This window comes from Oryx dammah, unplaced genomic scaffold, assembly GCF_014754425.2.
Source record: "Oryx dammah isolate SB20612 unplaced genomic scaffold, SCBI_Odam_1.1 HiC_scaffold_11058, whole genome shotgun sequence".
In the NCBI taxonomy this organism is placed as follows: Eukaryota; Metazoa; Chordata; class Mammalia; order Artiodactyla; family Bovidae; genus Oryx; species Oryx dammah.
Window position 1 is genome coordinate 1,914,016 of NW_024080452.1, and position 27,177 is coordinate 1,941,192.

The following is a 27,177-nucleotide window of genomic DNA, read 5'->3' on the forward strand; positions in this document are numbered from 1 at the left end:
CTGGACTAAAAATGAAATTGACACCAGACAGAGTAACAGGGACTTGAACCTGGCCAAAATCCAGTTTAGGACTCCAACCCACGTGACCAGGACTCTCTCACTCTCTCTCTCTCTCTGGTGAAAAGATTTGATGAAGTAAGATTCTTATAGTAATGAGCACAGCACTGGACAATAATAGGCAACAAGCAAAGTCTTAGCTCCTCTAAGTAGTAATTATCCTTAGATGGATGTGCTACGTTCAACAAGATACTTCTGATAAGACAAGAGAAAAATAGGTGATTTATTTTATAGCCACGAATAAAAGTCTTTAATACTCCTTGGATGAGTTTGGGGAATACATCACAGAAAGGATTCGCTCTATCCTTACACATATGCACTTCTTGCTTGTTAGGCATTCAAGGGTAAAGTGGGCCAAAAGCAGGTAACCTGAGACATCTGGTCCCTGAGAAGCAGCTCAGCATGTCAGAGGCTGGGGACCAACCCCCCTCAGGAGCAGGCTGCCCACAGTCCCTGGAGACTCAGAGCAGTCGGCACTGAGTGGAAATGTGAAGAGCACGTGCCTTCTCCCAGGCCAAGGCCAGGGTGAGCCAACCCTGCTGGAGACCCAAAGGCACTAGAGCAGGACTGCTCTTCAGAAGACAAGCTGATCCATGTGCCTGTCTCCCAGTATAGACCTGGCAACACTAAGGCCCAAGTGTACTACTCTCTGAAGGAGACTGACAAGGGACTGAAGGTCGAGACCGCTGCTCTGTACCCATGTCCCAGAACAGAGGGCACCGACAGTGCTGATGGATTTTCACAGGCGCCTTGTCCACTGGGACCCGCTTGCTTCTGACAGTTGCTTCATGATGGTTCTGGGGAGGACCAACCCCTTCTGCCCTGGTGGTCAGCAACTGCTCCTCAAAGTAGAGTAGTTGGTCAACCTCAAAACAGTCGCTGGCTCGAGGCACCACTGTGTCCAGAGCCGCCCAGACCTCTGACTCGCTGGCTCCCCGCTGCCTTGCTCTCTTGAGGTAACTGTAGACCTCCTCAAACACCTCCGCTCCCAGCTTCTGCACAGCGGATCTGCCAGGCAAGTCAGGAAAGAGCAAGAAAAATTACACACTGAGAAACCGTACAGTCAGCCCTGTGTGTCTACAGGTGGTTGAAGGTAGGGGTGTGGAACCTGTGGATACCAAGGGTGACTGCACTGCCATTTTATACAAGGGACTTGAGCACCCATGGATTTTGGTATTTGCAGAGGGCAGGCACATTTTTGGAACCAATCCTCCGTGGATACCATGTTTGTGTTTTTTTGGATATCATGCTTTTTAAAATCATTAATTAGTGACTTTCCTGGTGGTCCTGGTGGCTGAGAGTCCGTGCTCACAAGGCAGGGGACCCAGGTTTGATCCCTCCACAGGGAACTAGATCCCACACACTATGCTCTCAGTGAAGGAGGACTGGTTGATCCAGGGTGAGACAACTAGATCCCGCATGATGCAACTAAGACCTGGAGCAGCCAAATAAATAAATAAGTATAAAAAAATTTTTTAATGAAAAGTGTTGTGTGATGAATTAGGTTGATGATTATACAGTCGTCCCTTTGGCAGGGCATTCGTTCAGGAGCCCTTGCAAATACCAAAACCACGGATGCTCAAGTCCCTTTTATAAAATGGCATAGTATTTGCATATAACCTATGTACATATCATGGAGAAGGCAATGGCACCCCACTCCAGTACTCTTGCCTGGACAATCTCATGGGCAGAGGAGCCTGGTAGGCTGCAGTCCATGGGGTTGGGAAGAGTCGGACACGACTGAGTGACTTCACTTTCATTTTTCAGTTTCATGCGTTGGAGAAGGAAACGGCAACCTGCTCCAGTGTTCTTGCCTGGAGAATCCCAGGGACGGGGTAGCCCGGTGGGCTGTCGTCTATGGGGTCGCACAGAGTCAGACACGACTGAAGCGACTTAGCAGCAGCAGCAGCAGCATGCACATATCATCTCTAGATTACTTACAATACATAATACAATGTAAATGCTATGTAAATACTTGTAAATACAATGTAAATGATATGTAAATTGTTGCTGGCTTGCAGCAAATTCAAGTTATGCTTTTTGGAACTTTCTAGAATTTCTTTTTCAAATACTTTTGATCCCCAGTTGGTTGAAGACACAGATGCAGAGCCCAAGGATACTAAGGGGCAAGTATAAATATTTTTATAACTTTAAGTGTGAAGAAATGTTTCTTTACTCTTCATTTTAATGAATTTGGTGAAAAGAAAAATCAGTTCTTTTCCCCCAGAATCTTAAATGCATTGCTGCTAGACAATAATGATAGCAATACTAACAATAACTGAAGGCATTAATCACAAATGCTTTCATTTATTTTTTTAAGCTTTTATTGTACAGTATTGTACAACCTTGTAATCCCTAGAACACATAGAACTGGGTTAGGTATTATGACAGATAAAAAGAAGTAACTGATCCTGATCTAGTTTACAGGCTTGTAATTATAATGCAAGATATATGCACCTTAAATTTTAATTTACATTTTTATATTAAGTCAGAGCTTACAAAATGTTTTTACATTTATTCTCTCAAATGACCCTTGTAAACTAAGCAACACATTGAATGTTCATCTCCATTTTACAGATGACAATAAGTATGTTGGCTTTCACAAACTTACACAGCTAATGGTTGATGGCACTTGAACTCAAACACAGGTCTTAGAACTTCAAGTGCTGGAGAGAGTGGCAGCCCTAGGGCCCCACATCCTCTAGCTTGTGTAGGTTTCCCACCTTTGCTAAGAGATTATCAGGACTGAACCCAAGATACTTCACATCTGTAGTCACCTCAGCCACTCCCAGAAATTCATACTTTCCTTGCTGACATGTACCAAACCACAGTCAGATCCTATCACTTCACTGTCTCAGACTCCTATAACATTAGGGTCTGGCCCCTTCCCTACTCTCATTTATCAGGCTGTGCATAATCTGTCTCCTGCCTTCCTCCACCAACCTGCTCTGTCTTGTCCACAGTTTGCTTTAGCCATTAGGTTCCAGTCACACCTACCTCTCCTTTCTGTTCCTCAAAAACAACCCAAGCTTATTCCTACCTCTGGGTCTGTGCACAAGCTGTACCCTCTTCCCTAAAATGCTTCTCCCTTTGATCTTTACATCACTGCCTCCTTCTTGCCATTCACGTCTCAGCTTAAATATCACCTTCTTGGAGAAACCATCCTTCACCAACAAGTCTAAGAGATCCATCCAGTTGTTCTACAGGATCACACCACCTGAACTATTTGCACAGCACATATTGCTTTTGGGATTTTTCTTCCATCTTTTTACATGTATCTGTTTGCTGTTGGCCTCTCTACTTCCCTAATTAGCATACAAATTCCATAAAGGAGGGACTCAGCACCTAGAGCAGGACCAGGCATTCAGTAGGTGCTCAGGAAAGACTTGGGGAATGAAAGAATGACCTAGACGGCCACTAAGTGCCATCAAATAGTGTCTCATGAAAGTTCCTGGTGGGGAAAATCAGGGATACCTTGTGGAAGAGGCGGAGGCACCATCTCACTTGAGCTGTAACAGCTGGTGGACGTGTGTGGGAGCAGCGGGAGACCAGTGAGGTGCCTGGCAGGTGTTGAGGATGTGCAAAGAAGTGGGCGAGAGCCACACGAACACAACATTAAAGAAACCTTAGAATGCGATTATTAATATTAATAGCTGATGATAAAGAAGCCCCAAATGTCCCCTGAAACCATACTAACAGTTCTTGCACCTTCTCTGTGTGCCAGGCTCCATTCTGAGCATCATCTCAGATCATCCCTTTAAATCTTCATAACAGTATAGATAGACATTATTGTTATTCCCATTTTACAGATGAAGAAACTGAGATACTGAAAAAAAAAAAAAAAATATATATATATATATATGGAGAGGGCATCATGTAACCTGCCCACCAGCACCTAACTTTTAAGTGGTGGAGTTGGAATGTGAGTCCCAGTAGTTTCACTCCAGTACTCATTCTTTTCATCACTAGGATACGGACTTCGGATTCAGAGAGATCAGAGTTGGATCCTGGCTCTCCCTTTCACAGGCTGCATGACCTTGTGCCAGTTCCTTAACCTCTCTGAGCCTTGGGCTTTTCATATTTAAGTGGTATTTACACACACACAGGTGGCACAGTGGTGAAGAATCTGCCTGCCAATTTAGGAAACAGGTGATGGCAGGTTTGATCCCTGGGTTGGGAAGGTCCCCTGGAGTAGGAAATGGCAACCCACTCCACTATTCTTGCCTGGAAAAATTCCATGGACAGAGGAGCCTGGCAGGCTACAGTCCATGGGGTCACAAAGAGTTGGACATGACTGAATGACTGAGCACACACACACACACACACACACACACATTTAAGCAGAGTAACTGTTGCCTACCAGGAACCTGATAACCATTGTTTTACTCTCATGTACATTATTGTTGCTTCCCCAGTGGTGAATTACACAGTAATCCCACTTCAGTTCAACTGGGAGCTTCAAGTAATTTTGTTGTTCTGCTGCCAGTTGAGACACTATTTTAAATACTTTTATCTTTTCTAGCTGAATTTGGAGGGGAAAATGACATAAAAATACTGGTGGCACAGTGGGATTTAAGAAAAAGTAATTTTGCAGAGAGAAAACTGAGTTTAACAGAAAGCATTAAGAAACACAGATTATTCTTTAGACACAGTTTAAGGAAACCTTGAAAAATGATTTTAAAGAACATAGGAAATTCCTGTACATTAAATATGTATGAGGCACCACAGGAATAGAAGAGGGCCATGAGCTCTCCCTTTAATGCCACTGACTTTGGTGCTAACAAGTACCAGGAACCTTAATGAAGGGTGGATTTTGTACCACTTCTCTCCATGTCTAGTATTTCCAATGTCCATCCTGAATCTGGTGGGCAGAGACAGATGGCCACTTTACATGCTTGGGCAACACGTGACACCCCTACATGGGATGTGTGACTTTCAGGCCCTTTCTGAAAATGGTGGTGCAATAGGTTCTTGTTGGGTACCCGGTTACAGCTAACCATTCCTGGAAGGGCTATTTTATTTGTGATCTAAACATCCTCCAGCAAATGTTGATGAATAAACTCACTGTCTAAAAAGGAAAATCCATCTAGTTATAATTTATGAAACACAGCTAAAATATAGGGCATTGAAAGGTTGAGAGTAAGCAAATCTAAAAATAAAAGATATGCCAGGCACATAAAAACCAGAAGAAATATGCGTTAGTATATATGTTTTATGAAACAAAATAGATTTTAAGGGGAAAAAAAAGCCTTAATAGAATAAAAAATGCCACTAGATAATGAAAACAGTTCAATACACCAGGAAGAAGTGAAAATTCTAAATCTGCATGCCTCTAATAAAGTAGAATAAAAACACATCAAGTGCAGGACTTCCCAGATGCTCCAGTGGTGAAGAATCTGCCTTACAAAGTAGGGGACTCAGTTTGATCCCTGGTTGAGGAATTAAGATCCCATGTGTCTAGAGAGTCTACTTGCTGCAAAACAAACCAAAGCCAAAAAAAGAAAAAAAAATTTCATCAAGCAGTACAGGGAGAAATTGTCAGATACATTCTCATAATGTAGGATTTCAGTTATTGATATAGGAAAGCATTGGAAAAAATTAGTAACAGAAAATCTGAATATACTTATTAAGCTAGATTTAATAGATATATATATAGGACCCTTTCCCATCTGATGATTATAGCACCCACACTCTCCCCAGACTCTCACGTAACATTTACAAAAAACTGACCATATACTAGACAACAATTCAAGTTACTACACTTTTTAAACACTGATTTTTATATGAGATCTTGTTATCTGACCACAGTACAATTGTTAGAAACTTGTAACAAAAATATGTGGTAAACATTTCTGTGTTTGCAAATTTATTTATTCCAAATAAATTGTGGGTCAATAACAAAATCAGGCATGCCATAAACAAATTCATTTTAAGCCAAAAGAAAAGTGACAGGTGCTTTAAGATTTAATGTTGTAAGATTGCAGCATAAATCTTCTCTGACACTCAGAAAACAGGCTGTAATATTCCTGCAATGATGTATTTTAGTATTTTAGGAATCACAAAACAGAAAATTATATTTCAGGGGTCTTTCCTGCTGTTATCTAAGATTTGAAAAGGGAAGGGAGTGTTTCCTGTGTTGTTTAAGGGGGAAAAGGGGTTAGTTTTATCAAAGGGAGGAACTATCCCTTTAGTTAGGTGGATAACTCAAGTAAAATGAACTTACATTCTCAAATGAAAAAAAGTGTATTTTAATGCTTTTTCATCTATTTTGTCCCATGCTTCATATCCTTAATAAATTTTATCCTCTTATTCAAAGTATTTTAAGTGTTTAAGGGATCCTAAATATCATCTTAGTCCAGATGCTTCACTTGCAGGCGGGTGGTCTTTGGGTGGATCACCATCCTGCTGAGACAGTGGCAGACCTGGGGAGTTGAAGGAAGCCTCCCATGGTTCTAAAGAAGCTGCTGCATGGAGAACCCCCCCGCCCCCAGTATGTATTTGGCTGATTTTCCAGCCTAAAGAGTGTCTTTCGGGGGAGCACTATGCTTACTCTCTCTCCTGTTTCCCCCAAGTCCTGTTTCTCATCATCCAAACTTCTTCACTAGCCTCTTCTCATGTTTAATTGTTATTTGTAAACAATATATTTATCACATCTATTTACCTTCCCATCAACTAGTGATTGCTCTGTAGTGCCCTCGCTTTCTCCCAGGGCTGTAAAGAAGAGGGCTATGTCAATGTAGTTCTTTAGTGTTAGTCCCTCAGTCATGCCTGACTCTTTGCAACCCCATGGACTGTGTAGCCTGCCAGGCTCCACTGTCTATGGGATTCTCCAGGCAAGAATACTAGAGTGGGTTGCCATTCCTTCTCCAAGGGAATCTTCCCATTGCAGGGATCGAACCCTGGTCTCCAGCACTGAAGGCAGATTCTTTATCAACCACCTGAGCCATCAGAAAATCAGTTCAAGGATGGCACACAAAAATGTGCTCACATTCTAAATATTATTTTAGTTGGAAGCAATCCCAAACTTACAGAAGAGTTACAAGTATAGTTCAAAGAACCCTTTTTTGGACTCTAGCCTTTGCTGACCTGATGTTTCTTTCTCCTGTATTTTGTGTGTATTCTTTACAAATAAAGACTGTGTGTGTGTTCCTTACAAATAAAGACACTCTCTTACATAACCACAGACCAACCATAAAAATCACAAAACTACCACTGATACATTACTGTCACCTAATTCTCCAGTCCATTTAAGCTTCCCCAGTTGTCCAAATTCACTTCATTTAGTTGCTCAGTTGTGTCTGACTCTTTGCGACCCCAGGGACTGTAGCACGCCAGGCTTCCCTGTCCATCACCAACTCCCAGAGCTTGCTCAAACTCATGTCCATCAAGTTGGTGATGCCTCATCCTCTGTGGTCCACTTTTCCTCCTGCCTTCAATCTTTCCCAGCAACAGGATCTTTTCCAATGAGTCAGTTCTTCACATCAGGTGGCCAAAGTACTGAAGTTTCAGCTTCAGCATCAGTCCTTCCAATGAATATTCAGGACTTATTCCTTTAGGGTGGACTAGTTGGATCTCCTTGCAGTCCAAGGGACACTCAACAGTCTTCTCCAACACCACAGTTCAAAAGCATCAATTCTTCAGCACTCAGCTTTCTTTATGATCCAACTCTCACATCCATACAGAAAAACCATAGCCTTGACTAGACGGACCTTTGTCGGCAAAGTAATGTCTCTGCTTTTTAATATGTTGTCTAGAAAAGCTGATCACAGCTTTTCTTCCAAGGAGTTAGTGTCTTTTAATTTCATGGCTGCAGTCACCATCTGCAGTGATTTTGGAGCCCCAGAAAATAAAGTCTCTCACTGTTTCCATTTTTCCCCATCTATTTGCCATGAAGTGATGGGACCAGATGCCATGATCTTCGCTTTCTGAATGTTGAGTTTTAAGGCAACTTTTTCACTCTTCTCTTTCACTTTCATCAAGAGGCTCTTCAGTTCCTCTTCACTTTCTGCCTTAAGGGTTCTGTCATCTGCATATCAGATTATTGATATTTCTCCCGGCAATTTTGATTCCAGCTTGTGCTTCATACAGCCTTGCATTTCACAAGATGTACTCTGCATATAAGTTAAATAAGCAAGGTGACAGTATATGACCTTGACGTACTCCCCAATTTGGAATTAGTCCATTGTTCCTTGTCCGGGACTAACTAGTGCCTCTTGACCTGCATATAGATTTCTCAGGAGGCAGGTAAGGGGGTCTGGTATTCCCATCTCTTTACGATTTTTCCAGTTTGTTGTCATCTACATAGTCAAAGGCTTTGGCATAGTCAATAAAGCAGAAATAGATGTTTTTCTGGAACTCTCTTGCTTTTTTTGATGATCCATTGGATGTTGGCAATTTGATTTCTGGTTCCTCTGCCTTTTCTAAACCCAACTTGCACATCTGGAAGTTCTCAGTTCACGTACTATTGAAACCTGACTTGGAGAATTTTGAGCATTACTTTGCTAACGTATGAGATGAGTGCAATTGTGTGGTAGTTTGAACATCCTTGGCATTGCCTTTTTTGGGGATTGGAATGAAAACTGAACTTTTCCAGTCGTGTGGCCACTGCTAAGTTTTCCAAATTTGCTGGCATATTGAGTGCAACACTTTCACAGCATCATCTTTTAGGATTTGAAATAGCTCCGCTGGAATTCCATTACCTCCACTAACTTTGTTTGGAGTAATGCTTCCTAAGGTCCACTTGACTTTGCATTCCAAGATGTCTGGCTCTAGGTGAGTGATTACACCATTGTGGTTATCTGGGTCATGAATATCTTTTTTGTACAGTTTTGGGTGTTCTTGCCACCTCTTCTTAATATCTTCTGCTTCTGTTAGGTCCATACCGTTTCTGTCATTTATTGTGCCCATCTTTGCATGAAATGTTCCCTTGGTATCTCTAATTTTCTTAAGGATATCTCCAGTCTTTCCCATTCTATTGTTTTCCTCTATTTCTTTGCATTGATCTCTGAGGAAGGCTTTCTAATCTCTCCTTGCTATTCTTTGGAACTCTGCATTTAGTTGGGCATATCTTTCCTTTTCTCCTTAGCCTTTAGCTTCTCTTCTTTTCTCAGCTATTTGTAAGGGCTCCTCAGACAACCATTTTGCATTTTGCATTTCTTTTTCTTGGGGATAGTCTTGATCACTACCTCCTGTACAATCATGAACCTCTGTCCATAGTTCTTCAAGCACTCTGTCTATCAGATATTAACCCTTGAATGTGTTTGTCACTTCTACTGTATAATCATAAGGGATTTTATATCGGTCATACCTGAATGGCCTAGTGGTTTTCCCTACTTTCTTCAATTTAAGTCTGAATTTGGCATAAAGAGTAGTTTTGAGTATTTCCTATTTTATTTTCATCCCTATTTCAAGTGGATTTGCTTTATCATCTTTGGATAAAAACGACCTCATATTTCTTTGAGTGAAAAGGAAGGAACCTTGTTCTTTAAAAAAGACTTCTATGTGTTAGTGCTGTGTCTGTTTCATACATTCATACTGGGGCATCTTGAGAGTGCTGAGAGCCAGCCTGCTCCACCAGGAGGCCTTGGTGAAGGATGGAGGGAGTGAGCAGCAGAGGCTGCTCTGCAGCTGTCACTCTCTGCCATGAGAGTGAAATAAGGCAGAGAGCAGCATCCAGGGGATTTTTGCCTCTGTTCTGAACAGTATTTTTAGCTTAACAGCAGAAAATATTTGACACCATCCCCTGCCTAGAAAGACCACAGGCAATTTCTCTTCAGGGAGAAGGAATGAGTTTCCACCGGTTCTGCTGTATCATCATGTTTCCAAACTCCCTTAGCCCTGTCCTGTCTCTCAGGTCTAACAAGAAAGTCTCCCTCTTGCCTAGCACTGATTTGGTTCGCAAACTATTTCTCTCCCAGTAGAAATCCCCCAATAATGGCTACATTCACATTTCCTGTTGCCAGATTAATTAGCCTCTTAAGGAATGTGAAACTGAAAGCAAAGGACTTTTGTCTCTTTTCTGGTCTACTCCCTTACCTGGCTTGGGGCCCGCTAAGGGCCTTTCTTAGTCATCTTTGTATCCAGCATTTTCCAGCCACAAAACTGCCCCAGTGTTACTCATTCAGCACATTTTTAATAAGAACCTAGTGCTTGCCAAGTTCTAAGATGCAGCCATAAGCCTGTGATCTCACAGAACTCATACTTAAGTGGGAAAATGACAAATCTAAAACAAAGAAATAAGGTAATTTCAGATTTTTGCCTTTTGCTGCAAATGAAGTAAACAGGGAAACAGAAGAGTGAGATCACGGCTGCCTAGAAGAGGGCTTGAATCCCCCAGCAAGGAGGAGGCAGAAAAGGTGCTTCTAGGGGGCCTGTGGCCACCGGGCCTTGTGGGTTGAACCAGCTCCCACATCTTCCTGACAGACCTTCAGGTAGAGGAAGCAAGGCCCACCTCTAACATTTGTGGAGATGTAGCAAGAAGACCAATGGAGGCCCACGTGTGTCAAAATATTTATAAGTTGTGAACCAAGCTCATGAAGTGTTAAATAAAATATGACCTACCTTCTTACCCTGACAAATTAAATTCATAGAGACCTAGAAGGCCAGCTTCAGTATTCTCAGACTTCTGAGGTCTGCACTGGAACACGGCAGAGCTGGGTGAGCCAACCCCAACCCTCATCCCTAGATGCACACCCTGCCCCTGCCCCCCCTCCCTCCCCAGCCTGGCTCCAGCTCCTATTGTGAGGGGTCTCTGCACTCATGTCTGACACCTCAGCCCCTATGTCCAAGAGCCACTGATGCCTTCTGCAGATGGCCAGCCACCCTGTGGCCACTTGAGACTTAGGGCAGTGTGACCTGGTAGCACAGACCACCCATGGGAGGAGGGCCTAAGGCAGAGGCCCACAGATTCTAGAAATGAACTTAGGTCATTTGGGCAGAGAATTGCAGGGACCCAGGTGACCAGGGCACAGTCTAGAAGAGGAGACCCAGGCTCTGAGGACGCCAGTCCCCTTGGCCCAATGGGCTACTGGGAGAATGACCAGAGGGGCACCCTCAACAGGCAGGCCCAGTGCTGGCCTTTTTGCCTGAGGCCTAGGGATGAGACTAAGAGGGAGGCTGCCTTTGTCAATGTGATTAAGGAAAGCCTCTCTGGGGGGCAGTGGTAGGAATGGCATTTGAATGGAGACTTGGATGGCCAGGTTCACTGGGGAGCAGGGCATTCCCAGATGAGGGAAGAGGTGGCCAGGCAGGTTAAGCTCTGCGTGGAAGGAAAGAAGACGGGAGTGATGGAGGCCTGACTCAGAGCAGCAGAATGACAGGCAGTGAGGGTAGACGCTCAGGCAGGACAGAGAGCTTGGAGGATGAGGAAGGGGTCCTGCCTTGACCTGTATGCAGTGGGGCCTTTGAAGGGCCAACAGGATCTGAGCCTTGTTATAACCAGATCACTCTGGTCCTGTGTGAAGTGAGTGAATCACAAGGAGCCACTGTCAAGGGCAAATCAAGAGATTTGAGCACCATGCAAAAGGCTTCAGTGCCCTTGATGTAAAGATCCTTGTGACTAGTTCTTCCCCAAATTTTAGTACCAAGAAAACTCTCCTACTAAGCTGGTTCTTGTTGACTCAGAGGATTTCTCTTCTTGTTCAGGCCACCTGGAAGCTCAGAGCTGAGCTGATGCTTACTTGCAGGGTAAACTGTTCAATTTACCATCTGGCATCCAATCTCTCTCTCTCTCTCTCTCTCTCTTTTTTTTTTTTTTTTTACCATTCCATGCCTCGTACAGAACTTCCCTGCCCAGCTGGGGATGGAACCCATGACCCCTGGATTGGAAGCATGGAGTCTTAACCACTGTACCACCAGGAAAGTCCTCTAATCTCAATTTTGTACATCACTTCTGATATATGTTTTTACAAACTTTTCTCAAAACACCAAAAATTATATGTAAACAGCAAAACTAGTTAGAAATGTAAGAAGTTGGGATGCAAGACACTGGTACCTGACTAGTAGTTCCTTTGGCAACAGGTACACCAGAAGTTGTTTGTGTGTTTTGTTTTTGATTGCTTGGTATATTGTAATTGAGGGGCAGGTAGTAAGGAGCTTTTAAATCCCTGTTAACCTTTGATACTAAAAAATTGTAGCAACTTGTTGACATTCAGTTTCTAATCTTTACAAACAAATGAATGCCATGGCTTTTTACGACTCTCCGAACATTATTACAAGGATGTCATAAAACATTTTATGATATACAAAAAAGTGTAAAATATAATACAGTGAACAAGCATATCCAACTCCCAGTTTATGGAGTCAAGCATTAGCAAATGAAGCTGAAGCTCTGAATTCTCTCGCTAATTATAATCCCTTCCCAATCCTCAGAGGTAACCACTATTCTGAATCTGGTATTTTATCATAAACAAGCATTTAAGATATACTTTTATTACATATGTAAGTATGTATCCCTCAAAAATAAGTAGGGCTGTTTTGTGTGTTTTTACACTTCCAGTAAGTGGTATCATACTTGGGTTTTTTCTTGCCTTTTTTTGCTAAAATTGTCGATATTTGCCCCCTGCGCTGCCAGAGCGTGCTGATTTTCTGTTTGTGCCAGCCCATGACTATTCTGAATTTGTTATCCTGATGAAGTACATTTCAGGTTGTTTCTACTACCCCCACCCCATCACTACCACTTTCACTAACAAAGCTGCTGGGAACATTTGTGAAAACCCTTTTTGGATTGTTTTTACTTCAAACTACAATATATATGTATATGTGTGTGTGTGTATGTGTGTGTGCAAAACCAAGCCTTTCAGAGACAGTTCCTACATAATGTAATTATTTTCAGAATGACTTACCATCATTCATATCCTATCTTTTAGAATGAATCCAAGATGGATATTTTATAAGAAAATACAATCTAGAGAGGGATAGAATTACAGAACTTTTAAAAAGTCCTGCAAAGTAACAAGGAGTCATCTAATCAAATGCCTTCATTTTATAGGTGAGGAAAGTGTCTCCAGGATGGGGGAGGGGCCTCCCCAGTGGTGAGCACTGAGCTTCAAGAATGGACTCTATACTGGCCTCTGTGAAGATGGACATACATGGGAGATAAACATAAAAAAACAAATCTCCAGTAGACAAGGCACCATGAGACGTGGACCACTTGGTGAAGTCCTTCCTGGCTGAATTATGACTGTGCTTCTCTTGGTCAATTCAAACCACTTTCTTAACTTTTCAAAAGTCAGTTTCATCCTAGCTTTGCTGGAGTCAAAGCAAACAGCAGGAGATTAAACAGATTTTCTAATCAAACACAAGAATAATTGGATTTGCAAAGGAAAATGAAAATAAATCACAAAGGAAAAGAAATTAGAACATAAATATGTTTGGGAGAATTCCTCAGAACAAGAGTAAGTTGTTATAGTTGGGAAACTACAGGTTTCCTTGGAGAAGAATGAATTTTAAAAGCTGCCTTTCACTTGATTAGATTCTGTAAGAACTCTCTCCTTGACGAAACTTTAGTTAGCCTTCTCTGTGTCCATCTTCTGCTCAAGGAGGCCTCATCCTTGGCTGCAGCCTCTGTCCCGCTGGGCCCAGTTTAGCAAGGATTCCCACGCCCTTCATACCTAAGCGATTCCCCTTGGCAATCTTCTGTCCACTGACTTCCTTCCTGCTCACCGGCTACACATCCCCAGCCGTCCCTGTTGTACTCAAGCAGAGGTCAGTCTCTCTCCCTTATCGCAGTAGTCTTGAGTAAAGTCTTCCTCACCTGTTTGATTTCTGTCTGGTGCAATTTTTCTGAGACAGATTCACGTCTCAGTGCCAGAAAGTTATTGGGTCCAGGGCAGAAACTGCCCATAGTGAGAAGGGCTGTGTCTTGGTTAACCTGAGACGGTCTCAGTGCCTGCCTGACACAGAAGCAGTCACCAGTGGCGCCCGTTCCATTGTCAAAAGGGTCCTGGTTTGGATAATAAAGTATATGGTCGCCTACGTGTGACGTGAAATTTACTGGCTAAATTGTCATTGAGGACCTTAATGACAAGGGGACCTACTGGACTTCAAAATGGTGCTATAGCAACTACAAAGGACAAAAGAGAGCAGACTCTTTAGATGAGAACATCTCCTTTTAGTCCTGACTCCCCCTCCACTCCTCCCCCACTCCAAGACATACATAGTTACATTTGATTTGCATCATTTTATGTCCCCAATTAAAATGGTTCTCCATGAATAAAACATGATTTTCACCACTTTGTAGCTCAACATGTTCACTCGTCACCTTTATTGTACCTCTCCCTTGATGACTACAGATTGGTTTATCACAGTATATTTACCATCAACGAGACATGCATTCCAGAGAGGAAAGGAGGGAGGAGATGAGCCCAGGAATGCCAATGTGCCACAGGCCCGAGGAAAAACAGCTGAGATCCGGGAATCACACCTCATTCTCTGCTGAGAACCAGTAAAGGACTGAAATGAATTTGCAAAACAATAACTGAAGCTGACACCTGCTCTTGACAGGTGGGGGCAGACCAATTTTGCCCTGTGCTTTCACCTGCTGTGGATGCTTTCACCTGCTGTGGAAAGGGACAGGTGGGAGGGATTCCCCTATAGCCTCCTGCCAGGAAACACTGGGTTTCTTGTCTTCTGCCCTAACCCCAAAGGAGGAGAGCCTTCATTAAGGTGAGGTTTGTGAGTAATTTTGAGCAATGGCTTTTATAGTTACTTTCACTTATTTGAAACTATCTGCAAGAGGCCCTTATCTTGCAGAGTGCTCCCAGGTCCGATGGGATGGCTGTAAACTCTGTCAGCAAGATCTCAGGCTCTGGCTTTAAGATTCAGATGGGCTGGAGGGCGGAGGGAAAGGATTGAATTAGGACCATCTCCAAATTTCCTCCTACTGGGAAAGTCAAAGATTTTATCCTCAGCTAGGTTTGACAGCCCCTGTTTTAATAGGCAGGAAGATTTGAAAGAAGAGAGAGCAAGGCCACTGAGGGAGACCGGCCTCTACTTCAGCACTCCATGTGTGACCCGCAGGAGGAGATGGTCAATTTAGAAAGAGGAACCAAGGCTGTCAGAAGGGTACTTTACCCTGGAAGCAGGATCCCGCCTGCAGCATCGCCCCTCAGTGGAGCTGGTTGGAAATGCAGGCTTTCAGGACCCACCCAGACCTACCGGATCAGATTTTTCTTTTCAGAAGACTCCAAGTGATTCACGTGTGCTTTAGAGTCTGAGAACATGGGCTGGAGCTGTGGATGACATTTTGAATAGGAGGACTCCATAAAGCATTTCAAACTATGATGAAGTTTTGAAGAAAATTCTGATGTTTTTATGGGATCAGGCCAGCTTTCCAAGCTCTGAGGCATCATTTCCCATACCACACCCTCTACAGAATTACTGAACTTAAATTTCTTACAGTATGAGTTTAAATCTGATAAGAGTAATGCTTCCATTGATGGGAGTCTTCATCAATTTCAGGATGACTCTCTTTCTCATCTCTTCTCTCTCTCCTTCTCCCTAAATCTCGGATGTGCAGCTTTACATTAGTAATAATCTTGGATTCATAACACACTCTCAGCATCGTGTTTGTCTTAAAAGGAGGACACCAGCCTTGTCTGGGTTAGAGACTAGAAACTATAGTCTGTTTGGCAGTTTGCTGGGTTTGCTTGCCCATGTTTGCCTGACTCCTAATTCTGCATTGGCTAGAAGCCTCTCTGCTTAAATAAGCAAGAAACCTCTCTCCCTTCAATTTGGGAAATATTCTATTTCAGTTTTATCTTACTGATGATCTAAGAAGTAACAAGTAAGCAAAAACCTATGTTAATAGTTTTCCCACCTTTTCTTTGTATCTGGGACAGATATAGCAGAAATTATTTGGTGTGAAATGAAGTTTTGATTAGTTCGAAAATATATTAGACGTGTATAATCAGTAGTCTTGGGAGGAAACAGAAAGAATTAAATTGAACTATGTGGTTTTAGTTGAACTATGTGAAACTGCCAGTTTTACAGGTTAAAAAAGTCAAATATTGGCAATTTCATTTAGTCAAACTAGTTAGGATGTTTCAATTAAGATTTTCTTGACTTAAGAAATATTCAGAGGTTTGACAGTGCTATTTGTGGAGGCTGAGTTGTCTCTTAAAAACAATTTTTTTTAATTAATTAATTTATTTTTGTCTGTGCTGGGTTTCTTTGCTGCTTGGGTTTTTCTCTAGTTGCAGCAAGTGGGTCCTCCTCTCTAGTTGCAATGCTTGGGCTTCTCACTGTGGTGGCTTCTCTTGTTGCAGAGCATGGGTTCTAGAGTGAGTGGACTCAGTAGTTGCAGTTCCTGGGCTCTAGAGCACAGACTCAATTGTTGTGGCACATGGGTTTAGTTGCTCTGAGGCATGGAGGATCTTCTTGGATCAGGGATTGAACTCATGTCTCCTGCTTTGGCTCATGGATTCTTTACCACTGAGCCACCACAGAAGCCCTGAGTTGTTTCTTTTATTTGGGGATATTTTTTGGAAGTTGGGGCAAATGCTTTGAAGACTAGACCACCATCTTTCTATTCTAAGCAGGCAGGGGAACATGGGCTGTGGGAAGGTGAAGTTTGGTTACAGATTTAGGATGAATGTATGTGTCCTTGAGGGAGGCTTATAACCTCTGAATCTGTGAAATATATAAATGGTGACACAGAAATATAGATAGTTGACACACAAACTGGAGTGAGTTTCTTTTCTACTTTCTTTCTACAGTCAGGTATAGTTAATACTTGAACTCTGATAGGAGTAAGAAAAGAAAACATTCCCCCTTCCCTACGTCAGCATCACTCTTTAGTTAGAATGAAAGGAGAGGAGTGAAGTCAAAGTGAAGGGTAAGAATCTCTTCCCTTTCTTGGTTAATTGTCACAGTCACACCTTCAGTTCAGTTCAGTCGCTCAGTCGTGTCCGAGTCTTTGCGACCTCATGGATCACAGCACGCCAGGCCTCCCTGTCCATCACCAACTCCCGGAGTTCACTCAGACTCATGTCCATCAAGTCGGTGATGCCATCCAGCCATCTCTTCCTTTTTCCTCCTGCCCACAACCCCTCCCAACATCACAGTCTTTTCCAATGAGTCAACTCTTTGCATGAGGTGGCCAAAGTACTGGAGTTTCAGTTTAGCATCATTCCTTCCAAAGAAATCCCAGAGCTGATCTCCTTTAGAGTGGACTGGTTGGATCTCCTTGCAGTCCAAGGGACTCTCAAGAGTCTTCTCCAGCACCGCAGTTCAAAAGCATCAATTCTTTGGTGCCTGCTGTATTCCATGGCATGGTGGGCATAATTCTATGATAGGCCAAACTGCATCATGTTCTAATTATGTATTCAAGTGTGCTGGTCCAAGGGTCACACTTTGACTTGAAGGTAAGGAGTGCATGCTAAGTTGCTTCAACTGTGTGACTCTTTGTGACCCTATGGACCATACCTGTCAGGCTCCTCTGTCTCTAGGCAAAACTGGAGTGGGGTGCCATTTTCTTCTCCAGGGGAATCTCCCCGGCCCACGTCTCTTGCCTCTCCTGCACTGGCAGGTAGGTTCTTTACCACTAGTACCACCTGGGAAGCCCCGACTCGAAGGTAGAGACCATGCCTTAATTGTGATGACGTGCCCAGTGTCTTCAAGGCAGCTTGGCAGACAGTAGGTGTCAGTAACTGCTATATGGCAAAATTTAACATTTGTAGAACAAATGATGGCTTTTAGTAACTAATCACACTAACAAAAGTTGAAAATATTACATTAAAAATCTTTGTGGATTATGGAAACTAATTTAGCAATAAATATCAAGGGCCATATCCTATGAGCCAATAATTATAATGAAATATTATAACCTATGAACAAGTAATTACATTTATCTTCAGAAAGGCTTTGAAATTCAAAAACAGCATTTGGTTAAAAAAAAAATGTTACATACAAGTTGGAAAAACTGAAAACAACTTAAAAATCCAAGAGTAGGAAAACATTTTTTTTGAATATTTAACAACGTTGGAAAATGTTCAAGGAAGGAAGGGGAGAAAAATGACACATGTCCTGCTTTTGTTTTAAACTTTAAAAAACCCTTTAAACTTAGCATCACGTTACAAATATGTCCCAAGTATTAAAAATTCTGCCAAAGCAGTGTTTGTAATGGCTATAGAGTTCCTTTGGATAAAAATACAATAAGTTATTAATTGTGTTTTATAAATGTACACAAGCTTCCCTGGGCTCAGCAGTAAAGAGTCCACCTGCAATGCAGGAGATGGAGGAGATGCAGGTTTGATCCCTGGGTCAAGAAGATTCCTTGGAGGAGGGCATGGCACCCACTCCAGTATTCTTGCCTGGAGAATCTCATGCACAGAGGAGCCTGGCGGGCTACGGTCCATGGGGTTGCACAGAGTCGGACACGACTGAAGGGACTGAGAATGTGCACACACACTAAAATCACACATAGATGGGGCAATATGCATATTGTCTGGCACCTTCTTTTTCTCAGCTAACAACATTATCTAGAGAGCTCACCACAGAAGCAAATGCAAAACTTCCTCAATTTGTTTTTTGTGCTGGGATACTATTCCATTGCAGAGACATGCGCTGCTTTTTTCAAAACAACTTGTATTGATACTTTCAGCTATTTCTAGCCTTTTGCTATTAAATAGTCCTGTGACTGACACTTTTGACATATATTCCTGTGTATTTATGCAATTATATCTATGGGATAAATTCTGATACTGCTGGATCAAAGAAAATTCTTTTTAAGAACTCCAATAGACATTGGTAAATTGCGCTCCAAATTGTTACACCAATGAACGCTGTCTTGAACACTCCACAAGGGCACTTCTTCATTTAAAATAGAAATAATGGATGGGATATATTTGCATGGGTGTATTTGAAACAGAGTTCATGAGCTCCAGCAATGCACAGAGTCATGAAAACTGGGTCTCCCTCCTTCCTCCCCTACTCCCTTCCCACTCTGCTTTCCCTCCTTCTTGCCTTTTTTCCTTCCTTCTTTCCTTCTCTTTCTCTCCTTTCCCTCCATCTTTCTTCCTTTCTTCCCTCCCTCCTGCCCTTCCTTTCTTCCTTCCCACCATGTTACGGGAGGAGAGACATGCAGGAAATTAGAGTGAAGGTCATGTTCCTGTTAGAGAATTAGAAGAAAACAGGAAATGGGCTTAGCTGGAGCAGGCTGCTCCCTCTGGCAGGACAGATGCTGAAACTGGACCCATACAGAGGAGGTCAGCGTGGCCCGTCTGAGGATGATATACAATTCCGTGAAGTATTCCATATGTTACAGTAACTGTGATGTGATGATGTGCTCACTAACCTTATTGTGGTGTGCTGGGCTAAGTCACTTCAGTTGTGTCTGACTCTTTGTGACCAAATGGACAGTAGCCTGCAAGGCTCCTCTGTCCATAGGATTCTCCAGGGAAGGATTGCCATTTCCTGCTCCAGGGATCTTCCTGACCCAGGGATTGAACCCGTGTCTCTTACATCTCCTGCACTGGCAGGTGGGTTCTTTACCACTTGCACTATCTGGGAAGCCTAATCTTATTGTGGTAATTGTGTCAAATCATGATGTACAAACCATCACACTGTATATGTTAAAAAATGAACTGAGGCATATTAAAAAATTTAAGAGTTTATTGAGCAAAAATAGATTTGAATGGAGTGGTGTTAAATGACAAGTGGTGAAGGCCCTCCACTGATGGGAGCTCAGGGAGAGACTCTCTAGAGAAAAGGTGAAAGCAAAGTGAGGAAACGATTGATGATCAGCTTCAGCCTCAAGCCTGATGGGTGGTTTGTGCTCAGCTGTCCTTGAGTTTCAATTTTGTAACCTTGAGGCATATACAAATTTAGATTTTGGCTTGCTGTTGTCAGCCGCAATAGCATGAAAGCCACACTGAACTCATGACCTACCAGTTTAATTAACCTAGTATACACCTTAACCTTAACAACATTGCATGTCAAATGTATCTGGAGAAAGCAGGAATGAAACTTGGAAGCAGACTGTTATGGGGAATACAGTACATAGAAATAAATCTGCAGGGACAGTTTGGATGTGTCTCATTTTCCTGGGCACAGAAAGGATTCAGGGAGGATCCTTGTTAAGATGCAGATTCTGATTCCGCACGTCTAGGGTGAGACCTGAGGTTCTGCATTTCTAATGGGCTTGCAAGTGACACTTATGCAACTGGTCTGGGATCACACTTTGAGCAACAGCACTTAGTTGACAAAGCCTCCTGCCAGAAACCACAGGGGCAGCAGCAGCAATCAGTGGGGAGGGGGTGAGCATTACTGTTAGAGTCAGGAGCGCCCCTGCAAGTGTTACAAGGTGACAAAGAGATGGCAGGCTCAGCCTGTCACTGCTATTTCATCCACCAGCTCCAGTCGTTCCCACCGCAGCAAGGGGGCCAAGCAAATGCTGCATGAAACCTATGCTTACGTCCCCCACTCCTACAGGAACCCTTACCTTTAAATCAGATCATATTCTATTTGCTTCATCTCCATAAATCAGTAATAACTTCTGTCACACAGAGTCCTTCAGTATTTCCTTGATTCGAAGAATACCTGATGTCACTGACTCTGTGCAGGGTTTAAGCAACAATCACTTGCCTTTGGTTCAGTCTGCCCACAGCCTGCAGCTGGAGGGACAGAGGCCCTGCCTGCTACTTTCTTCATGAGATGAGATGAACACAGTACAACTACTGTCCGAAGGCCCAGAATTAATACGTGGCCTTACAGCACTGCAACTTCCCCTGGATTGGGCTACTTGCAAGCTTCTCTGCAACCTCCCCATATTCCACCAAGATATCTTCTGAAGTGTTACATTCGGCGAAGCTAAGGGTGCTAATCTATGTTTAGGAACCAGGATACTGCTATATTTAAGTCTTCCTGTGTGATTGTTTCCTTGCCATCAATCCTTGTAAATCAAGAGGAGTTTAAATGTTAACTTCAAAAATTCACAAGCTGCAGTTGACAGGAACATTCTTTACCTCCCTGATCCAAGCAGACAATGCGTGATGCTGGAGGGCTAGCTGTTACCTCTCTCAGCTTCTGAGCAAGGATAGGGAGCCCAGATGATACCTGAGGACACACACACACACACACACACACAGTACAAACAAGAGCTCTGGTTTGAATCCTTAGGGAAACTAGCTAATGCTTGCTCTCCTTTTCAAAACATAATCAAGAGGACAAGACTTGAACAAGCACAAGTCTTAAGAACTTTGTCACCTGATGAAGCTGTTCAATGTATCCTCTGTGTTTATTTATACTCAGAAAAGTATTTGCATCTAAGAAATAGGTTCTGTGTAAGTGAATGGTATATTCTTCTAAAGCCTGGCGGACACTCAGGGTCAGCTTTCTGAGTAATAGACACAAATTAAGGATCCATGAGAAAAATTTCTAATACACTTGTATTCACTTTAAATTTTGCTTTAATTAAGGATCATTAAAATATACGATGGTTAGCAATTGGGTTGTTTTTATGCTTGATTCATGATTTCATTTGCATTAAATCAGAGAGGCATAATGTTTCTTTCCTTTTTCAAGAAATTAGGATGTATAAACTCTATGTTTATAACAACCACAAAACGATTATCTACCTGGTGTACAAAAGAAAACAAACAACTCTTTGAGAGTTATCTTTATATATAAACACATCAAAAGCCATACAGATCTTTATGCATTTATATGGATGATTTAAAAGAAATATGAAATGGGAGCTTAAAGAAAGGCTTGTTTCAGGACCATTGAATGTCAAGACTCTTTTCCACCAAGGATGCTGAAGGAACTGCTCAGGTTTCATTGAGGAACAAGAAGTACATAACCCTGGTCTGCTCCAAGGACACCTTAGTCATGGGTGTGCTGGCAGGCTGCACCAGTCCCAAAACTATTGCCTCTGTTTCAAACCCACTCTTTCCTACTTGCATTGGGATGCTGAGCCCATGTCTCTGCTGACCATATTTTCCCTTTGCCAGCAGCTTTCTACTAGGCTCCGCCAGAAGTGGGTGCCAGAGGGAGACAGGTGAGCGGGAGAACTTCCCTCCCATTCCTGTGAATGTCAGGCTGACCCGCTCCCCACCAGCAGCCAGTGAATTCACTTCTGGTTTCTCCAACCTGTCCAACTTTCCTGTAAACCCTCAGAGACCCCAGCACAAGAAGCTGGCACTCTCTTTTTCTGCAACCTGGGCACCACGCTACAGGGCCCCTCTGCAAGCTCAGAGCTATTAGCATGAGTGACCCAGCAGTCTCCTCCTGAATGTCTGAGTCTCTGTGCCCAGGGCCCCTCCTCCAGGCTTCTGAGTTTTCATATCCCAATCTCTTCCTCCTACTCTTCCAACCGTGGTGGCAACCATTTCCTGCACTTGCTACTCTGAGATATTCCAGTATCCCCTGTGTCTTCTTGGCTCCCTAACAACTCAGTATTACACTCTCTCCACTAGAGCAACTGGTGTGTACCTTCTCTCAACAGGCCCTACCTATGGACAAGCTGGCGGAGAGGCTGGGCAGGGGTCCTTCCCAAGATGTGTTCTCTGAACACAGAAGATGTCCTTATGCGATCTGTTGTGTGATTTGATATTAAATCAGCTGTAGGTCAAGCTACCTGGCCCTTACCAAGGCATCAGAGATGAGCACAAGAAAAAGTTGTTCTGTGATCTTCCACCTCCATCCACTGCTACCCACATTCTAACAGGAAATGGGAATGAATAGGCTGTGAGGTGGTAATGACAGAATTCTACAACAACTTCCTCAGTGTACACATACTCACAAGCAGGTTTACACACTCATGAACATACACCCACACACCACGCCATACACAGTTTTTCGCTATTTCTTCAGTGAGAAATTAAAGCAATGAGAGGGATTTCCAGAGAGGAATCTGGAAAGCCACAACCAAGACACCAGGTGTGGTTTGTTGTTTTAGTTGCCAAGTCATGTCCAACTCTTTATGACCCCAAGGACTGTAGCCAGCTAGGCTCCTCTGTTCATGTGGTTAGATGAAAAGAATTCTACGTCGTTAGCAGAATAAATGCCAGCAATGTTGGGGTTGCAGTTGACATTTATTTCCCTATACGGTGGACTAAAAAGTAAATGCACCTTGATTTGAAATACTTTTAAATGAGTGGGAAAATTCCCAGTAATTCATTTATTTTTAGGAAAAGCATAATGCTAAAGGGCTGCTTGTTCAGATGTCAACCCAGGAGGCAACACTCTAACCGGAACAAACACTCCTGTTTTTGCAGGAGGCAGTCATGTGCTGCACGAGTCTTGCTCAGGCAAGTTCCCAAGAACCTTTTGTTCATGCTGCTTTAACACAGCAAGATTGCACACAAGGAAACACTGTGTGAAAGATGTCAGGTATGTTGCTTTGTCTACAACAGTGAGGACTGGAAATAACTCCTGAATCTTGTCTATTTCTCTTGCCTCTATTTATTGTCTTCCTATTTGAACCATCCTGGAACAGACATGCTTGAGCACCATAGGGATCCTGAGACTATTGGCTGAATCACCTTTGCCCCTAGTCGAGGTTGGAAGGGATCAACTTGAGTTTGTGGTGCTTGTTACAGATGTAGAAGCTACAGTTATAGGCTGAGTTGGCTGAACATTCATTTGAAAAATATTCAGTGTCTTCTAGAGAGACAGTGGCAGGCTATGAGCAGATTCTTCAGAGGAAGGATCCCTGCAGCCCATACCTGCCTGGATCCCACTCTACCTGGAAGTTGCCTGGATCAGTCCTCAGGATCCCTGGATTCTAGGTCTGCTCTGTCCACAGGCTGAGGCTTAGAGGACATTCCCGTCATCTGCAGAGTGAGCTCAAAGCTATACTGCATGTCCTCCAGACTAAATATCAACAGGTTACAGAGATGTTACATTGTCTTGATGGCATGAGAACCATTTCAGTTTTCAGTCTGGAGATGGCACATGCCCACACAGTCCATTCCAGTCAGCATCTAGTATTAGACAGTGGCTGGACACAGGCATCAGTGTGGCAGGCGGTGCTGCTGACGTGGAGTGGGGGAGGAGACCCTGGATGCTGGACACAGACCTGACTCCAAATAACCCTTCTCCTGTGTCCCAGGCCCTGGACCTAATTACCTCGGGTAATAACAGGCATTGTTATCCACATGCACAGATGATGAGGTTAAATCTCAAAGAGGTAAAGCTGTGGCTCAAGGTCATAGAGCTGTTTGATGGCAAAAAGTCAGAGCTTATACCCAGGTCTCCTTCTCAGGGCAATCACAAAGCCCCGTCTGACTCCCTCTCTCCTCACTCAATTTTAGGCTTTAAGAGCCTTTTCTCAGGTGATTACAATTTTACAGGCAAAACTCATAACTCCTCGGGTGACAGTGACCTGGTTATCATATTATGATAGGTTAGTATTTTCCTAAGATTAACCAGCCAGTTCTTTAAAATAAAAAGTAAGTTTAAAGCCTCTCTGCTCTTTGTGGGCATCCATTGAGTTGGCCAGTGGTTTAACTGAACTGAACTTACAACTGTTGCTGCGTCCTCCTCTTCTCCAGTACATCTATCCCTGGACCTTACTGATTTGCATGCACCAAACGTTTGCAAGAACTGTACTCTTCATTCTGGTCTTCAGTGTTCCTTCTAAGTGACAAACATCTGCCACCTTAGCACATTCTTTAATACTTCTGTTTTTGCATGCATGCTCCTAAACAGGATTTACTCATCACTATTCAGCCAACAACTTGGAGTGCAACAGTGGGCTGCCATGTGCTTGATCAAATTTAGGTCAAAAGTCATAAGAAACAAATGAGAGTAGGCAACATTGTCTTTCCCATTTTATGAAGCAGGAAAGGGAGGCTCAGAAAACTCAGCAAGTCACTCAAAACTACAGAGCAGGTAAGTCACAGAGCGGATCTGGACGTTCCAGCCAAATTTCTAGGGCTGACACAGTTCCCAACACATGTAAACAGAGCTTGAGGGATCCCCAGAACCCCATTGTACACAGCAGAATTTGTGGAAGGAGGAAAGTAGTTAACAGGGCTAGTGGTATTTCCTTCCCTCCAACCTTGGTGTAGGAAGAAGCTCTGTGGTCCTCAAGCTGTGGAGCTAGATGCAATGGCTGGGCTGTCAATATTTATAGACATTCCACCAGGGGTGCTGATAAAAGCAGCTTAAAGAAATGAAACATCATTCTCAAGCACAGTTTGGAAGATACAAACTGCTTGAGATGTCCCATTATGTTGTTACACAACTCCTGTATTTTCTGTATTCATCATTTTTTTTCCTGCACAGATACAGCGTGTACTTCCTTCTATTGATGTGCAGAAGCAGCCAAGAAACATCCTGCTGCAGCTGACACTCAAAAGGTGCAAATATGCCAGAGCCTCTGACATTGCTTTTCACTTTTAAGTTTGAAAGAATATGTGTCATATACAAAGTAAAAGTTAAAAATTAAAAACAATGAGATGCAAGAGATAAAAAACAATAAAATGTTTAGAATGTAATAGCAAGATGTTCATCAGTGAATTTGTCTATGAAATTTCTCCCCATCTAGTCCTGAGAAGTCATCTTTGAGGCCCCACTGTCTCCTATGAACACCTCAAATCAAGCCTCACATGAAAGCCCTGCTCCTTACTGCAGCCCTACATGTTATCCAGAGAAAACAGACCTCTGGTTGTCTGAAAACTGCCCTTAAAGCCCATTTTCCTTAAGTCTAATCACAGCCCACCCACGGGATTATTGTAGATGAGTGAGTGATCTTTCGGAGATGTGGGGACACCAGAAGGAAGAAACTCATTTGTTTATGTCCCCATATTTCATTCATTCATCCACTCAGTCATCCTTATGTACTCACTGAATACCTAATCTTTGTGCCAGGGAATCAAAGCATCCTGTTTAAATCATCTCTGTATCTTTTTTCCATGGACAAATACAATAAGGAAGTCTTACAAATGCAATAATCAATCATATCTGCCTTTCAAAACACACTGTTTCACCCTCATATTTCTCAACATGAGGGGCGTTTCCTTTATAATACTCTTTAGGCTGTCTGGCAAAAACCTTCTAAGTTAATTTACTCACCACCTTCCACTTAGGCAGAAAATTGTGTCATACAAACACACGCACAAATTACAGAGCACTTGTCTTATACCCAAACAACCTAGTCTATGAAGAATCTTGGTATAATTTGAGGGGTACTGAAACCATTGTCTGGAAGCTGTGTTTAATGAGGACTCTTTCCTGGTCTTCCTTTCTTGTTTGATGGGGTCTCATAATAAGCATCATGGTGTCCATGCTTCTGATTGTGGGAGATCAATGTTAGCCTGCATCTCAACTAGGAAAATGACTCTTTTATGAATTTTTAAAGTAATCCAAGTAGCAATCTCAGAGACTAACTTTGTGTTGCTTTGGTTTCCCAAAAAAATTCAATTAGGAAAGAATGTATACCAGTGAATTTTAAAATGTTTTCCCCAATTCCATGGCAGGTAAAATATTCACAGAGACCAAGGGTCCTAATATTCCAGAAAGCTACAGGCCAAGCAAACAGCAAAAAGCATTCTGGAGGAATTAAGTAGCACCTAGCATTTTACAGAATGCATAGAGGAAGTATGAATTACAAAAACTAGACAATAGTGACTGTACTTAAGTTGAATCTTACCAATCATTAGCAGTTAATATAATTAAGTTTTACAAATTGTTAAAGGGTTCTGATACAAAGAATACATCATCTCAGTCCAGAATAGAGTGGGACACGCAGAAGACCACCAGCAAAATATATGCCACACAAGGAGGAGAAAAAGCTGGACCAGACTTGACAAGTCACGCTGTAGAAGGGTAACTGCCATGTCCTAGGGAAGGAGGTGGAAATTTGTTGTGCTCACTCTATCTCGTCCTCTGTACCCCTGCATTTAGCCATCAGATTTCTTCATTCATACTGTTCACATGCCAAAAAGTAAAGTTGATCACACTCCACAAATACTTCAGAGACCTTTAGACAGTTCTGTGTTAAGAAACACTCCATGCTTTAATATGTCAAGACTTTCTCAGCTATTACAGATACATAATATAATAAGTCTTATATGGAAAAAGCCTGAACATGTGCAAACCAACCCAGCAGAATCCCTTCCTGAAGTCTGAAGAGACTCCACATTGAGTTACTGTTGGGTGGCCTGCTTTTCTTTG

General features: G+C 42.7%; 1 protein-coding gene across 10 annotated transcripts in view; it reads right to left on the bottom strand.

The window, feature by feature from the left end:
• Positions 1 to 256: 256 nt before the first annotated feature.
• The window catches only part of LOC120860387 (serine/threonine-protein kinase Nek11-like), a 277,232-nt gene continuing 250,311 nt past the window's right edge, over positions 257 to 27,177 (bottom strand). For 8 of the 10 annotated variants that reach the window (XM_040236197.1, XM_040236192.1, XM_040236190.1 and 5 more), the window contains one exon: positions 257 to 1,065. In XM_040236197.1, the coding sequence (XP_040092131.1) occupies positions 684 to 1,065 (382 nt within the window). In that variant the 3' untranslated portion in view covers positions 257 to 683. The remainder of the gene's footprint in view (positions 1,066 to 27,177) is intronic. The other 2 variants (XM_040236196.1, XM_040236198.1) reach the window with 2 other exon arrangements.